This window comes from Corythoichthys intestinalis, chromosome 1 (assembly GCF_030265065.1).
Source record: "Corythoichthys intestinalis isolate RoL2023-P3 chromosome 1, ASM3026506v1, whole genome shotgun sequence".
Lineage (NCBI taxonomy): Eukaryota > Metazoa > Chordata > Actinopteri > Syngnathiformes > Syngnathidae > Corythoichthys > Corythoichthys intestinalis.
In genome coordinates this window covers 9,079,373-9,096,649 of record NC_080395.1, presented here as the reverse complement: position 1 = coordinate 9,096,649, position 17,277 = coordinate 9,079,373, and the positions used below count along the sequence as shown (strand labels likewise).

Genomic DNA, 17,277 nt, shown 5'->3' with positions numbered 1-17,277 from the left:
GACACGAAAATGGCATTTGTTCATAGATGAGCTGCACTGGACTATAAGCCGCAGCATTCCTCACTGTATTATGGGATATGTACACCAAAAAATACTAACCGGTTACACCTTATTTAACAGCGGCATCATACGACTGTCATAAGACCAAATGAACCACAATGAAACTTCAATTGGCTGCAAAGCTTCATTGCTTCAAGAAGCTTCATTTGGCCATCACTGCTCCCTTGGGGGAGGCAGTCAACCTCTGCTGCCAACTAGTGTCAACACTGTTGTTGTCCACCATGCCTCCTAGAATGTATTGCAGCATTCTAGATGTAAATGACAATCAAATTTCATGTTATGTGCTAATTATTTATTCAGTTACTGTTCCAGTTGTTTCATTAATTGCTAGTTATGGTATTTGGTAACAGTCACTGACAGTGGCGCCATAAGACTGTTATTAGACAATCATAATTATGACATGAGACTGTCACGTGCATTGATAAGTGCTTTTTTTTTTTCTTTTATTGTTATCCGGCAAACTATCTCACTTTTGGATGGATGCAAAAGTTCGGAGTTGGACATAAATGGAGTTAATAACATATTTTGCCAGATGACACTTAATGGCATCTGTCATAAGGATTCAGTAATGCCCATGATAGTGTCACGTCACAATTATGATGGTCTTATGACGCCACTGTCAAATAAAGTGTTGCGAAATACCATAACTAGCATTTAATGAAACAACTGGAACGGTAACTGAAGAAATAATAAGCACAGCACATGAATTTTGATTGTTTCTCTTTAGCGCTGCAATGCATGCTAGGAGGCATGTGTTACCTATCAACCCAAATAAATCGACATATAAGCCGCATTGGACTATAAGCTGCAGGATTCAAAATAAAAGAAAAAAGTAGCGGCTTATAGTCCGAAAATTACGGTAAGTTTGCTTAAAAGTTGATGGGGACAATTTGAGCATCCTGAGAAGTTTTTAGTGTTATGTCCCTCCTGTCTCTATGCAAACCCTTGCGTTAAAGCAATACGTCGCTTTAGCTTTATGCCACTTGTAAATTTTGTTTAAAGGGGCGGGGGTCGCTCAGTTTACATTAAAGCGATTACATTTAATTGTGTAAGACTCTTTTCTACTTGTGTTAAAGATGCGACAAAATGCTACTGACTGAAGGCCAGGGGCGCTGGAAGTCGCTCATAGCAGGGGTTGCTGAGGATCTTTTTTTGTTTTTCCCCATCCCAAAACAGCCGTTTCAGCCTAAATTTGTCATCCTCGTGTGTTTTCTCCTTACAAGGCGTGCACAATGGCTGTACACACGCCTGCTGGTTAGTTTACATACAACCACTAGGCTACTACAAAGACAACGTTCTTTTTTGCCTACAGTGTGTGGTAGTTTTCATCGTGAAAAAAGCACTTGTGTATTATAATTCCACACAGCTAGACGGCGCAATGACACACGAACACATTTGAAAACTAAAAGGTCCAATCAGCCTCAGTTTAACACCACCTTTTCACAACACTAAAATATATTGCACACGAATAACCAACAGCACTCTGCACGGCGGCAGCTCAACAGCAACAAAAAACAATAATATGGCTACAATGCAAGCATTTCTCAACTATTTGAAGACACTAAAGGTAGATAGCACTCATCATCTTCATTTTTGACCTTGAATTGAATTTTAGAAAAATTTGCTGTTTTTGAAAAGAAAAAAATCGCTAATTCGTTTTTGCGCCATGGTTACGTCTCCTTTGTCAACAGTTAACTTTTCCTATAGCGTCTTATTAAACGCGACCCGGTGTTCTGCAGTTCCTTCGTTGCGGCGAGACGTCCTACACCAGTGCTTCTCTATTATTTTCTGTCACGCCCCCCCCAAAGAATACCTAAATGTTTCTCGCCCCCACAAACTCTCTGCCGCCACTGTAAATAGTATCATTTGTCTATAGAATTACTATTATAAGTACGCCTCTGCCTAACATTGCCCTTTTTTTCTATTAAAGAAAAAAAGTTAAATAGATCAACTTATAATGAAGTATAACTTTATTAACATTGTTTTATTTGTAACAGAAAAGACAACGCGCATCAATTTGCCTGAATTAAAAAAAAAAAAAAAAAGTCACAAACTAAAAATACACTCAAGGTACATTTTTTACCATTTGATACTGCAAAATAAAATGTAATAAAATCAGTAAATAATAACAAATTCAAATTAATTAGAAACATTAACTCATGAGGACATTATGGAAAAAAATTTGACCGAAAAAACAAAACTGAATAGATGAAAAAAAGTGTCTTTGGACATGAGGACAGTTTATATTTTTGCTGCTCACAGTCTCACCTCCTTTGCAATGCTGTGGGGTTATTTTGCACTGAGCATGCTAACAGCACTCACTGGTTTATTGATAAAACACTAACAAAGTGGGACGATTGTTGCAAAATTCGGCACGTTTTCGCTGAAAAACAATCAAGCGGCTTATCAATGAGATTTGGGTCTAATGTCTTTTAGTGGCGTCTTAATTGATTTGGCTTCCGGCTGTCCGCTATAATTTTTAGACACAGTAAACAGTGGTCTTTCCTCATCTTCCACTGTATTAACCCTTAGATGCACAAGTTACTGGACCCTACACTCTTCCATAAGTGGATCAAAAATGACCCATATTAGAACCAATGTGTTTTTATGCCATTTTGTATATTAATTAGAATGATATTTAGGGCCATACAAGAAAGATTTCATGCTTGAAATATCTTTATGATTCAATTAACATTTTTTGAAAAAAACGACAAATAAACAGAACAGCAATAGACTTTATCCTTCCTTGTATTTTATCATCAATGATGAAGAGCTCCCATGCATCTTTTTGGTAAGAGAGCGGTGCTAAGCCCTTGTGGAGGCACTGACCAATTTCTGAGGTTATTGTGGCTCTGTGTTCTACCATGGGTGGGAGGTAAGAACCCTACCAACTAGGCCTGAACGATATTGGAAAAAACTATTGTTGCGATTTTTTTTAGGTTTGCAATATATTGCGATATTATATTGCGATATTAAAAAAAAAAAAGATCTATCTTTTTTAAAGAAATTTTCACTAAATGACTTGAATAGGTGTTTGGAAATACTTTACATAACACACCGTGACCACAGTGTATTCATATAATACCGTTTAATTTGTTAATGATGAAGATTTCTGTATGAAGGTATCCAGGAAGTCATGTCTGCACAAAATAGATCATTGATTGAATACAATATTTTACACTTCAACAGCAGCAAATACATTAAATGATAAATAAAAGAGCAGGTGCATTAGTCCCCTTAGTTTTTGACAAAATATAACAAATAAAAACTTCTGTAAAATAACAACAAAGTTGTCAACATATTTGAACAAAAATATTAAATATGACAAATAAAAGAGTTGTTCACAAACTATAACAATAAATAAAAACCTCAGTAAAACAACAAAGTTGTCAACATATTTGAACAAAAATATTAAATATGACAAAAGAGTTCACAAACTATAACAATACATAAAAACCTCAGTTAAACAACAAAGTTTTCAACATATTTGAACTTAAATATTAAATCTGACTAATAAAAGTGCAAGTGCATTAGTCCCCTGAGTTGTTTACACAAAATATAACAATATAAAACTGCAAAACGGCAACAAAGTTGTAAAAATATTTCAACAAAAATATTAAGTATCAAAACTTTATGTGCAGCTGTACTATATATAGTTATTTGAAAAATACGGTTTACAATAAATTTAAATATGAAAGAAACAAACTCAATTGAACTTGTAAATAATTGAACTGAATAACTGCAAATAACTGTGATGAATAACAGAACCATTTTAACTCCCAAATTTCCTGCCTTCCTGATAGCTGTCACATGAATAAAAAGAAGAAAAGACATTCCTTCAGCTGTGTTATGTATTTGTCTGCATATCGTCCACCTTCCTTGCTCAGCAATTCTCAACTGGGTCTCATAGGTTTTTGGCCAAGACTATTAGTTTATCCACTATAGCAGGCTTGAGACAATAACGTTGGCACGTAACAATGTTCCCACCTGTGCTAAAAAGCCTCTGATGGGGAGCTCGTAGCAGGAATGCATAGATACCTGCGTTTTAAATGGTCCCACATGTTTGACAGATTACTTCTTGTTGAGGCAACCATGGCGAGGCACTGTCGACAGGGCTGTTTTTTGTCCCTTATAGTCTTGTTCTTGCCAAAATACTTCCAAAACTCCTTTTGGATACAGTCTTCCTTGCTCCTCCAACGTGTTGATTGCTTGCTTTCACTTTGAGAACGGGCCCTCCTCCCTCCGCTCTGCTGTTCGGCCCCTCCTCCCTCCACTCCGCTGTTGCAGGGGGAGGGGGAGGAGCCGATGACTTGCTGGAGAGAAAGAGAAGCTGTGTGCTTTTTTCCCCCTCTCCTTCCTCAAAACAAACGTTTGTGGATTAAAAAAAATGAAATTAAAAAACTATCGCACGTCCTTGCGATGGGACTATTGCACATGCGCACATCGCGATGGCGATGTTTAAACGATATATCGTTCAGGCCTACTAGTACCAACTCATTCTGTTGGCCATGATTTGGACACTTTCTTCTTCAGAGGACACATAAGTGGAATCTTATTAGTCACATTGATCCTGTTCAGTTGGATTTCCAGGTGGACAACTGCCACTGCCACCTGGACAATAGTCTGGATCCTCATCATCAGAAATTTCGGACACTTGAGTCCAACCCTGTCACTGCCTCTCCATCATCCAACATCTGTAGGACCATTTCAGCTGTAAATCTAGCACAAATCCGATTTTTTCGTGTTTTTCCGACTCGACTGAAAGGGAAAAGCATAAAAGTGGACCATTTTCAAATTCGATCCAGGTCACTTTCGCATGTGGTTAAAATCCCATCCGGGCCACATTTTTCCAGAATGTGGCTGCGGTCCGAACCAGGGGCGGACTGGTAATCTGTGGGTTCTGGAGGATCACAGAACGGCCGGTGGCCTGGACGGCCGGCGGCCGCCATTCATTATACATCACTGTTTTTATCCCCCCCATCCTCTGATTAACTACAGTTCGCATCCAATCCGACAGGTGGCAGCATTGCGCCTGGCACTGCCAATCTGATAGAAGAACGAAGAAAGCACAGAGTAGCCTTCATTGGATCCTTGTGGAAGCAAAATAGCAACGAGCGTCAATATGGATGGTGGTGGCAAAAAAAAAAAAAGGGTGGCGCTGAGAAGGTTAGGGAGAAAAAATTAAAGAAACTGGAGAGCGAAGCATTAAAATGTCATAAATTGACAAATATTTTCGCAAGCTGCAGCGGCCACGTCGGGTAACAAGTCAACAGCCCAGCCCCCGGCGATGGTGAGATGGTGGGAGCGGCAGCCGCTCTGACGTGCAACCGGTGCAGGGAGAGAGAAAAGAAGAGGGAGGGGGGTAATGATATGGAAGTTCCCCAGACAAACGCAGGGAAAGTAAGTAGGGATGAAGAGGGTTACTTGCTCGGTATACTGGCAGTTGTTATCCACCAGGTAGCTACATTTTAAATGAAATAAATGACAATTAAGGGGTTAGTGCCAGCTAGCCCATGTACCCGTTTGCAATCGTGTCAAGTTACAGTATGCTAGTCCTACTATCACTCTCTTAAGAAAAATATTTTACCTGTAAAACAACGTATGCACACGCAGCAGCAATATTAATTCAGAAGAAATATAACAAAATATTAATAAAATGAATGGTTTTACTTTAAAGTTTAGGTAGTTAAATTGATGTTATATATATTATTAATCCTTTATATATCGTTTTGTTTTAAGGTTAATACTTTCCAATGAATGTTATGTATACAGGATTTGTCTTGAAATGTTTATTGTATTTTCATTGAAATTTATTATTTGTATGGCAAGATTAATTATGGCAGGGGTCTCTAAACCGGTCCTCAAGGGACGCTGTGGGGCCTGGTTTTTGTTTCAACCGATCGAGTACCGACAGTTTAACCAAAGAAGATTCTGCTAAAACAAGCAGCACCTGACTGCAATCAAAAGATTACACTTGTAAGACACCAGATTGGTGGATAGGTGTTGTCTTGTTTTGTTGGAATGAAATCCCTCGCCCGCTGCGGCCCTATGTGTAATAGTTTGGAGACCACTGAATTATGGCATAAACAATGAAGTCATTTTATAGACAAAGATATATAGAGATATATTATAATCAATTGGATACATAAAACTTGCTTTGAAAAATAAATTCTTTCATTTGTTTATTCAGGTTGATCATAGAGCTAGTACAGAAAATGAATCCAACTCCAGTTCAGCCTTGCAGTACTTTGAGCGCCCCAAGTCAGACAGTCACAGTCTAGACACATTTTCTTCATTTTCTCTCAAAGTGCACGAAATTGATGCATTTTACAATAAAATGTAAAAAAAAAAAAAAAAAAAAATCCCGGGGGGGCATGACCCCGGCCCCCCCCTAGGGGGTCTGTGTTTCCCTTTGTATAGCAATTCTTGTGGGCTGGGCTGAGTCAAAGTCCAGGGCTGCTTTTTAGTCCCAGTCCGCCCCTGGTCCGAACTATCAAGTCCCCCAAATTGGAATTCATGCAGCAATTAACATCAGCAAAGAACGAGAGAGACAGGGTGCTACAGTAGCGGTGCAACTGTGCATTAGCGTTAGCGTCTAGTTTGAATGCGGCTTTTGGGGAAGGAGCGGGCTTGACAACAGTCATAAAAAAAAAAAAAAAAGGGTTCAGAATAAGCCTGACAATGCTCGGTTTTCTCTCTGCTCCAATGCTCCTGCGCATGCGGGTCAGTTTGCTCAGCGCATCTCAGACTGCAAATTAGAGCGCGTGTGTAGTACTTGATCAGGCTCAATGGACAAAGGCAGTCTGAACAGGTACGCCAAAAAAACATGACAAAAACTGTCCATTGTTAGCTAGCTAGTTATAAAGTAGGTTAATTTGTTGATAAATAATAATAGAGTCATGAAAGACACACACACAAAATACTATTTGGACATAATACATATAATGCACGTATCAGCTCTTGCTGTGTAACAATCTTCTTAAGGGATGTCCCTTTTTACATACCTAGCCTGTGTGGTCCATGATAAATTTATTCCTGACAGCTAAAGTTGAAAAGAATGAAAGATTCCCGTTGGATTCCATAGAAAATGCATGTGGGTCATTTTTGACCCACTTGTGGAAGCTTAGGGTAGTAATACAAAAATTACAATTTCTTCAAATGTATAAAAAGTTCATCAAAAATTTGAATGGCGTTATATCAAGAACATGTTTTTTGAGGATTACCTGAAATGTGAATTGATAACAATTTTTCCTTCTGAAGATTTTTCAAGAAAACAACCTCACCCCAATGCCAGGGGTGGCGCCCCACTATTTGAGAAGTACTGTCCTACACGCTGCTCAGTGTGCTCTTGCGCAAGCATCCGCACGCATGCGTACATTGGTTAAAAGTGGCGAGTTGTCACTATTTTTGTTTTTATTGAATTTTTCCTTGCCTCAAAAATCCTTTTTGTGTCTATTTCCCTCCCACACTTTTAACCATTGTGTTTTCTTGTGGTAGCTTTAAAGCAGTGTTGATCTGCTGACCACATTTGTCAAGGAGCGTATTTAAACCGTCCTTATTTTATATAACTACATTTCAGTATTTTCATCGGGTATTTTTTAGTACGGTCTGCCTGTATGCAACTAAACAAAACAAATATGAAGAGCGCGGTAGTGCTTTTGGTGTCAAATTCGCCTCTTGTAGACGTTTTGCCGATGTAGCACATTTTGGCAGAACACCGGTAGCAAGCAAGGTGTCAGGTTGTGACCATGTTAATAACAAAAAAGGTTTTTCAACATATATATTAAATCCCCAATGTTATATACACTATTTTTTCACAGTTTTATAGGCTAATAAATCTAATGAAACACCATTTTTTTCTACCCAACACTAGGGGGTGCTGCAGCCTCCCACTTCCCGCGCCACTCCTGAAGGCAAACGCAATCCCAAGCATCAAGTTGAAGAGTACAGACGTGGAAAATGAGGAGAGGTAATCCAGGCCACAGCGAGCAACTGTAAAACAAAAGAAAATGAGGGTAAGATCATGACATTAGTTGTTTTACTCTTTGTGCAATGCCAGACTTGCTTTGATGTGATCGTGATTGAGACTAGGGCAAAATTCCCATATCTGAGTAGCGAAAGAAGGCTCACGATAACGATAATGTCACGATATGGCGGTACAACTATTACGTCCACTCCATTTGAACTGGGAAGGCGGCATTTCATTCGCTGCCATCCCTCCGACGTCAAACGGATTGGACGTCTATGGCCGTCAATGGCAGCCAATGAGTTGACAAATCTTTCATCAATATCAGTGGAAGATGGATAACTGTAATAAGGTGTATTACCTGTATCTACAGCAAAAGGGTTCCGAGGCTACGTTCAGACTCCAGGCATATCTAATTCCAATCTGTTTCGTCCTCAAATCAAATTTTAGGGCTGGCTGTTCATTTTTTGGGCAAGTGTCCAAATCGCAATTGGGCATGTTTACACTGGGCCACATGATTGAGCCATCTGACAAGTAGCTGCCGCAATGTGGGTATCATACAGCACATGTTGTGTTTGACGTCATAAATTGCGACAGTGGCAACAAACATGCAACACGAGAAAGTATCTACAAGGTAGAGAACCAACATTAAACCTCTCACTCTATTAGAGATGAACAATATTGGAAAAAAACTGACATTGCGACTTTTTTGGTGTTAGCGATATATTTTACAGTATTAAAACTGGAAGAATTTCACCAGACAACTCGAAAATATCTGTTTGGGAAGACTTTGGTTGACTCCCCATGACCACATTTTATTCATATAATCCCATTTGATCCCAACTATGGGGGTTCATCTGTGAAAGATGAAGATTGGTGTATATAAGGGAGGCAATGTCTTTGCCCACTTGCTACTTTAATGAAGCAAAGTTTACATACAGAGCCCCTAAAGCAGTGGTTCTTAACTTTGCTAATGGTACTGAACCCCACAAGTTTCACGTGTGCATTCATTGAACCCTTCAGAATTAAATAATAAAGCAATTTTTTTTTTAAATTAAAAACTGATATAGCTAAGCTATAGCAAGCTAATATCTGAATTCCAATTCGAATTACTTCAAATTTTAAATATACCACAAATAATTGTGCCTTTTGCTGTTGATTTTCACGTTGGAAAATGAATTTCTTTTGGTCATGTCTACATCTCATTTTAGTGTTGCATCCTTACATCACATACTTTTTTATAGTGTAAAATAGGACGCAAATGTTTTTTTTTTCGTATACTTCAATGTACCAAGTACGGGTGAACCTTCCACTGAGCAAACCAGTTTCTCCTCCCATTAGATCAGTACTTCTCAAATAGTGGGGCGGGCCCCCCCAGGGGGGCGCAGAGCATACTTTTTTGCCGTATTAGAATAAAGTGTAATTGCACATTCACTCTGGGTGGCAGTGGCGCGCTCATTTTCGGAGTGTGCGCAGTATTTTTTAACCAAAACAAGAGCACACAGCAAAGAGCACTAGAGATATGAAGCGCTAAGACGAGGAAATATGACGAAGTGTATGTAGCGTTTGGCTTTTGGCTTTGACTTTTAATACAGTGGGAGACTAGGAAAGCCCAGTCTGTGTCTAAAAATGTTTGCAACAGACAGCAGGAAACCAAATCAATTAAGACGTCACTTAGGCTACGTTCATACTACAGGTCTTAATGCACGAATCCGATTTTTTGTCATATGTTTTTTTGGCGTGCCCGTTCAGACTGCCTTTGTCCTTTGAGACCATTCAAGTATTACGCATGCGCACTAATTCGCAGTCCGACACGCTCTGAGCAAGACGACCCGCATGCGCAGAAGCATCAAAACAAATGACACACGTCATCCGTCATTCCAGGGATATCATATTTTGCTTTTCAAAAGGAGGACACAAATAACAGACATAAATAATCCCCGTTTAGGCTTATATTCAAAGTTTATATGGATCGATAGCATGCACGCACGGTCCGTGCACGTCACACACACATACGGGCAGTTTGCCCCGACCTCGGCCGTGTAGGCAGTGTTGAAATATTGCTCACTTGGAGCAGAGAGAAAACTGAGCATTCTCAGGCTTATCCTCAACCCATTTTTATTTTTTATGACTGTTGTCAAGACCAGCCCTTCCCCAAAAGCCGTGTTCACTGCAAGCTAGGCGCTAATAACGCACAGCGGCACCACTACGGTAAGCGTCTCTCTCGCTATTTGATGACGTAATTGCTGCATGAAATCCGATTTGGGAGAGTGGACAGTACAGACCGCCGCGACAGTCTGGAAAAATGTGGCCCAGATCGGATTTGAACCACATACGAAAGTGACCCAGATCGGATTTGAAATGGTCCAGTTCTATGCGACTTGTCACGTTCAGACCGTCAAGTTAATGCCTCACTCAAGTCGGAAAAACACGAAAAAATCGGATTCGTGCATTAAGACCTGTAGTATGAACGTAGCCTTAGATTAAACAATTAAACCCTAATCATGTTGACAAGCCGCTTGATTTTTTTTTTTTCGCAAAGACGTGCCGAATATTGCCAACAATCATCCCACTTTGTCAGTGTTACATCAGTAAACCAGCAAGCACTGTTAGCATCATATAAGGTGGTATACCAAGTTGCCCAGTGCAAAAAAATGAAATAAAATAAAACTTAAAAACTGTCCCTCTGTCCAATGACATTCTTGTGTTTGTTCTATTAATTTTTGTTTTTTCGGTCAAATGGTTTGGCATATTGTTCTTATCATGAGTTAATGTTGCTAATCAATTTGAATTTATTATTATTATTGATTTTATTAAATTTTATTTTTCAGTATTTAGTGGTCAAAAAATTTACCTTAAGTGTATTTTTACAGTTCACTTTTTTTTTTTCAAAACAATGTTAACAAAGTTATATTTTATTTTATGTTGATCTACATTTTTTTCTCTAATATTAAAAAGGACATAATGTTATGCAGAGGTGTACTTATAATAGTAATCATTTTATAGACAAATGCTACTATTTACAGAGGCGGCAGTGAGTTGGAGTGGGGGGCGCGAAATGTTTATGTCTTGGGGGGGGCGTAACAGAAAATAATTGAGAAGCACTGCATTAGATAGAGGGCTAACAGTTAAAAGAAATGGAATTACAGTAAGCTTGTAAATTGTGGTCAAACCAGTCCAAAACTACACTTTGCCGTTAGTAGGTGAATGAAAATAGGGCCCTGTGTGTCTTAACCCTCGCCGAACCCCTTAGACTTACTCACCGAACCCCTGGGGTTCGATCGAACCCAGGTTAAAAAAAGGGTTGCCACCTTTCAGAAATAAGAAATACGGGACGCCCCCCTCGCGCCCAAAGCTGTACAGGCAGAGAGAAAAAGGGACATCCCGAAAACTCATAAAATGCATAGAAATGTATCTAATCATTTCTATTCCGTATTAGTTCAATACGGAACGCAACATTTAATTCCCAATTTCGGATTGTTCCTTATTTTAAGGGATAGGTGGCTACCCCAGTTAACCCTTTAACACCGAACATGTCGGATGCGACACGTTTACGCATATCATCTTTGAAGCCTCGTAACGCTGTAATTACATCACCCACGTGCCCCTGGTTGCTCTCATTTGAAAGTACAAAAGTTGATGTCCACACCAGTTTTTATTTGAAGTCAATCGACCAAGTAAAACGGGAGATAATGTCATTTGAGTTTTATAGTTTTATTGCACTCATAAATATGCATTAAAACGCTGCATGGACCATGTGTCTATCTCCATATTTCCATCATTTCTTGTCCTTTTTCAAAACCGAAAGCAGCACAAAAGACTACGTATCCCAAGAGCCGTTGTGATGTCAAGAAGGACGAACCTAATGTGAACATTTTTAATAAATAGCCGAGCTAGGCGCCAACTAAGAAAAAGGAGGCATGAACACCTGTTGGATTACGCGAGCGACTTTGAAACGTGCAGAATGAATCAAAAACTAAACTTAGCGCAAGCTAATGCATTTTGTCATTAACTCAAGGAATAGGATGAGCTGTATTTGTCGTCGTTTTCCTCGGATTAGTCGGCGTCTCGGCGAGTAGAAGTGACAGTAGCGCTCAAACGGCGGAAGAGTAGGCTGTGTGACGTTGTATGTGACGCAGCTCAGTGACCTGTTCAAAAACTAACTTTATTGAGTGCGCAAAAAAAAAAAAAAAAAAAAAACACTATTGGGTCACATGCCTGAAAAAATTGAATTGAACTGGACTACTTGTCAATATTTTTGAAAATACTGTTTTTCAATGTTATATATTTTTTTTATTCACTATGAATCTTTTTAATTTTTATATAGATGTGTGTTCGAGAAGCTTGATTGCATGTACATATATACCTTTGATAAGGTGATGGGTACAATACCGAACTTCACAACGAGATATCCTCCAAACCCTTTTTGTGTTGGATGATATATATAATTTTTTTCTCACTATTTTGCACTGTATATAACCTGTTTTGACCATAGTATGTGCAAAGGCCAAAAACGCCTATGACCATACCTGCTGCTTGTGTTGAATTGTCAAACATAAATCTATTCAATCTTATTTTTTTCTATTGAATGTTTATCCTAGCAAGTTAAATAAATACTATCAAGTTTCAAAACGGTTGGTCGAGCACGTTTGGTTGTCAGTGGGACATCAACATTACAAATTTTGAAAAAAGATTTTGGGATTTTTTTGTCTTTTTGGGTCTAAAATGTGGATTAAAATTGGTCAGTGAAGAAAACAAACAGTTTGGACATGAAGTTCAAGGTATCCTGAAAAAAGGAACCCAACTTGGCCATTGTGAACAATTTTTTCTTTGAAATATAAAGGCAACATCAAAGGCATGCAAATTCGGCCAAAGTAGGCTTAGGTGTTAAAGGGTTAAGAACCACTGCCCTGAAGGGACATCAACAGAAATAAAATACATTTAAGCAACCTGGTGAGCACCAGAAACAATCTGAAATTTAAGCAATTATGTAGCATTTAAGCAAGTTAGCGAAGTGGCATAGCAAAAGTCCGCTAGCTAAAATGCTATACAATGCTAATGTTTACAACAATTGGCTACCTTGCATGGCAAAAGTTTGCTAGCTTAAATGATATTTTATGCTAATGTTTACAACAATAGGCTAACTTGCATAGCAAATGTCCGTTAGCTTAAATGCTATGCAGCGGGAGACCTGAGAAAAGGGCCCCTTTAACAAATGATGTTATATTTTTCCATCCAGTGTCCTTCAGACGTCACTATAAAAGAGCTTCACCCTGAGAAGCACCCTCCCCTCCACATTAAAGAGGAGTTGGAGATGCCATACATCAAACAGGAGGCAGAGCCAGAGACCCCCAACATTAAAGAAGAAGAACAAGAAGATGAAATCACCAAGTCTCCAATGACTGTTCGTGTGAAGAGTGAAGAAGATGAAGGTCCAAGCGAAGAGAGCGGAGCAGCAAAACTCTGGAGCAACAGCTTACTTCAACACCTGACAACAAAAGAAGAGGGACGGCCGCAACCTGACGGTTTGTTAGCGCCACTCTCGGAAAGTGACGACGTAACATCACACTCTTCAGACTTTAACACTGATGAGGAGGATAATGACTTTGAGCAAAACGCTTCCAAATCCCTAAAAGGGTCATCACCTTTTACCTGCTCACTTCGTGAGCAAACATTTTCTTGGAAGCATCACTTAAAAAGACACATGTATACACACACAGGGCAGAAGCCTTTTGCCTGCTCACTTTGTGATAAAAGATATTGTACCAAGTATCAGTTGACAAGACACACACGTACACACACTGGGGAAAAGCCTTTTGTCTGCACAACTTGTGGTAAAGGATTCGCTGAGAAAGGAAGTTTAAGCAAACACACAATGACACACACTGGAGAGAAGCCTTTTCCCTGCTTATTTTGCCATAAAAGATTCTCTCGGAAATCATATCTAAACTGTCATACCAAATCACACACTGAAGAGAAGCAATTCGCCTGCTCACTTTGTGATAAAAGATTTTGTACGAAGCATCAGTTGACAGGACACACACGTACACACACGGGGGAAAAGCCTTTTGTCTGCACAACTTGTGGTGAACGATTCGCTAAGAAACGAAGTTTAAACGAACACACAATGACACACACTGGAGAGAAGCCTTTTGTCTGCACATGTTGTGGTAAAAGATTCCCCGACAAGGGACATTTGAACGAACACACAAGAACGCACACCGGAGAGAAGCCTTTTGACTGCTCACTCTGCGATAAACGATTTTGTTCAAAGAAAGATGTAATAAGACACATGCGTATACACACGGGAGAAAAGCCTTTTGTCTGCACAACTTGTGGTAAGCGATTCACTGCGAAGGGAAGTTTAAACCAACACACAATGACACACACTGGAGAGAAGCCTTTTCCCTGCTTAGTTTGCCATAAAAGATTCTCCCGGAAAGCCGTACTAAACTGTCATACCAAATCCCACACTGGAGAGAAGCATTTCGCCTGCTCTCTTTGCGATAAAAGATTTGTTCATAAGCAACAGTTAACAATACACACACGTACACACACTGGGGAAAAGCCTTTTCTCTGCACATTTTGCGGTAAAAGATTCTCCCAAAAGAAACAATTAATATGTCACACAAGGACACACACCGAGGAAAAGCCTTTCGCATGCTCTCATTGCGATAAAATATTTTGTACGAAGCGTCGGTTAACAACACACACATGTACACACACTGGGCAAAAGCCTTTCACATGCTCTCTTTGCGATAAAAGGTTTTGTACGAGGCATCAGTTAACAGGACACACACGTACACACACCGGGGAAAAGCCTTTTGTCTGCACAGCTTGTGGTAAAAGATTCATTCATAAGCGAAGCTTAAACAGACACACAAGAACACATAATGGAGAGGAGCCTTTCAAATGATCATAGTAATCATAGATTTTTATTTATAGAACGCTTTTACCAATGCTAAAAGACAGTTAAAACAAAGAAAAGGCTAACACAGTACTTCTCAAATACTGGGGCGCGCCCTCCCCAGGGGGGCGAAGAGCGATGCCAGGGGTGGCGCATGTAACCTCGGGGAACAAGCTTTTTTTTTTTTTGGCCATACTAGAATAAAGTGTACATCCACTCAGTGGGTGGCAGTGGCGCTCTCATTTTCAAAATGCGCGCAGTATTTTTGAAGTAAGCAAGAGCACACAGAAGAGAGATATGAAGAGCTGTGCGCCGTTTTCGAAAGCCGTTTCCCGGCCGGACTCACGCAGCGACCCACTGTCTTCTCCGGTTCTCACGTGCCCGCCCGAGAAGTGCCATTTTCGGCTTGGGATCGTCACGCCGACCGCCCTCACCTAAGGTACTCCTCGGCCGCCGAGAATCCGCTTTTTTTGGGCCGTTTGCCTTTTGGCTTTGGCATTTAATACAGTGGTAGATGAGGAAAGACCACTGTTTACTGTGTCTAAAAAGGATTATAGCGGACAGCCGAAAGCCAAATCAATTAAGACGCCACTTAAAGACATTGGACCCCAATCTCATTGATAAGCCGCTTGTTTTTTTTTCAGCGAAAACGTGCCGAATATAGCCAACAATCATCCTGCTTTGTCAGTGTTATATCAGTAAACCAGTGAGCACTGTTAGCATGCTCAGTGCAAAATAACCCCACACCATTGCAAACTGGAGGTGATACTTTGAGCAGTGAGCAGCGAAAATAAAAACTGTCCTTCGGTCCAAAGACACTTTTTTTTCTTCTTCTATTCAGTTTTGTTTTTTCGGTCAAATTTTTTGGCATATTGTCCTCATGAGTTAATGTTTCTAAACAATTTGAATTTTTTATTATTAACAGATTTTATTTTTCAGTATCAAATTGTCAAAAATGAACCTTGAGTGTATTTTTAGTTTGGATGTGACTTTTTTTTTTTTTTTTTGTTAAGGCAAATTGATGCGCGTTAGTCTTTTCTGTTACAAACAAAACAATGTTAATAAAGTTATACTTTATAAGTTCATCTCTTTTATTTTCTCTAATAGAAAAATGTGAGGCAGAGGCGTACTTATAATAGTAATATTATAGACAAAAGATACTATTTACAGTGGCGGCAGAGTTTGGGGGGGCGCGAAACATTTACGTCTTCCTTGGGGGGGGCGTAACAGAAAATAATTGAGAAGCACTGGGCTAACACAACGTGCGCTAGAGCTGGACGGGAAAATGAAAATTTACAGTTACCGAGATTCTTCATGATGGGCGTCGTAATTTTGACCATGTTGGTAAATTCAGTAATTTATTAAAACAAGAAAATATTGTCTTTTCATCCCGCATTGACTCTGTGTTGTTTGGCTCTTTTCATTTACGTATGAAGTCACGTGGTTATCACTCAGGAAGTCAAACAAACCAAGCCCGGTAGGTTAACACTACCCCTACAAGCAAACGTGATGGAGTGGGGCTTTAGGGAGCTTCGCCAAACTTTCACCCAACATTCAGTGGACTCTTGACGGCCTCCAGACGGGCTTTCACCTGCTTTCCTTCCTGGTTCTCACGATTTCAAGAGCGTGTGTTTTCAGTGCAGCTTTCTACTGATAGCCAGGCCACAGGCTAACGCTAGCGGCTAACACAGGCTACAAATGAACATGATGGCGTCAGATAGCGGCTCTAACCTTGTCGAAACGGCAGAACTTAATGAGTGGATTGTGCACGGACTGCATCTTGCAATTAGTATGCCGCGTTATTTTGTATCTCTGTGTGTGTGATTTCTTTATCTTTTATGACGTTAAAGCATTCTGCAAAATAATAATCCAGTAGTGACCGTTTAAGGGCCACAGGTATTTTTTTGTATGTGCTTGCTTAATTGTGTGTCATTACTGCCATCATAAAACAGCGATGCCGGGGGTGGCGCATGTGGCCTCGGGGAACATACTTTTTTTTTTGCCGGACTAGAATAAAGTGTACTTGTATATCCAGTCAGTGGGTGTCTGTGGCGCTCTCATTTTCAGAGTGTGTGCAGTATTTTTATAACCAAACACGCGCACATAGCAAAGAATGCAGTAGGAGACAAGGAAAGACCAGTCTGTTTACGGTGTCTAAAAATGTTTGCAGCGGGAAACCAAATCAATTAAGACATCACTGAAAGACTTTACACCCAGATCACATTGATAAGCCACTTGATTGTTTTTTAGCGAAAACGTGCCAAATATTGCCAACAATCGTCCCTCTATGTCAGTGTTACATCAGTAAACAGCATACACTGTTAGCATGCTCAGTGCTAAATAA

At 39.8% G+C, this 17,277-nt stretch overlaps 1 protein-coding gene across 1 annotated transcript in view; it reads left to right on the top strand.

Moving 5' to 3' along the window:
- LOC130926808 (gastrula zinc finger protein XlCGF57.1-like) overlaps positions 1-17,277 on the top strand; it is a 24,198-nt gene extending 6,921 nt beyond the window's left edge. The window contains exons 2-3 of the mRNA XM_057852056.1: positions 7,934-8,075; positions 13,266-17,277. Of these exons, the coding sequence (XP_057708039.1) occupies positions 8,070-8,075; positions 13,266-14,942 (1,683 nt within the window). The 5' untranslated portion in view covers positions 7,934-8,069 and the 3' untranslated portion in view covers positions 14,943-17,277. The remainder of the gene's footprint in view (positions 1-7,933; positions 8,076-13,265) is intronic.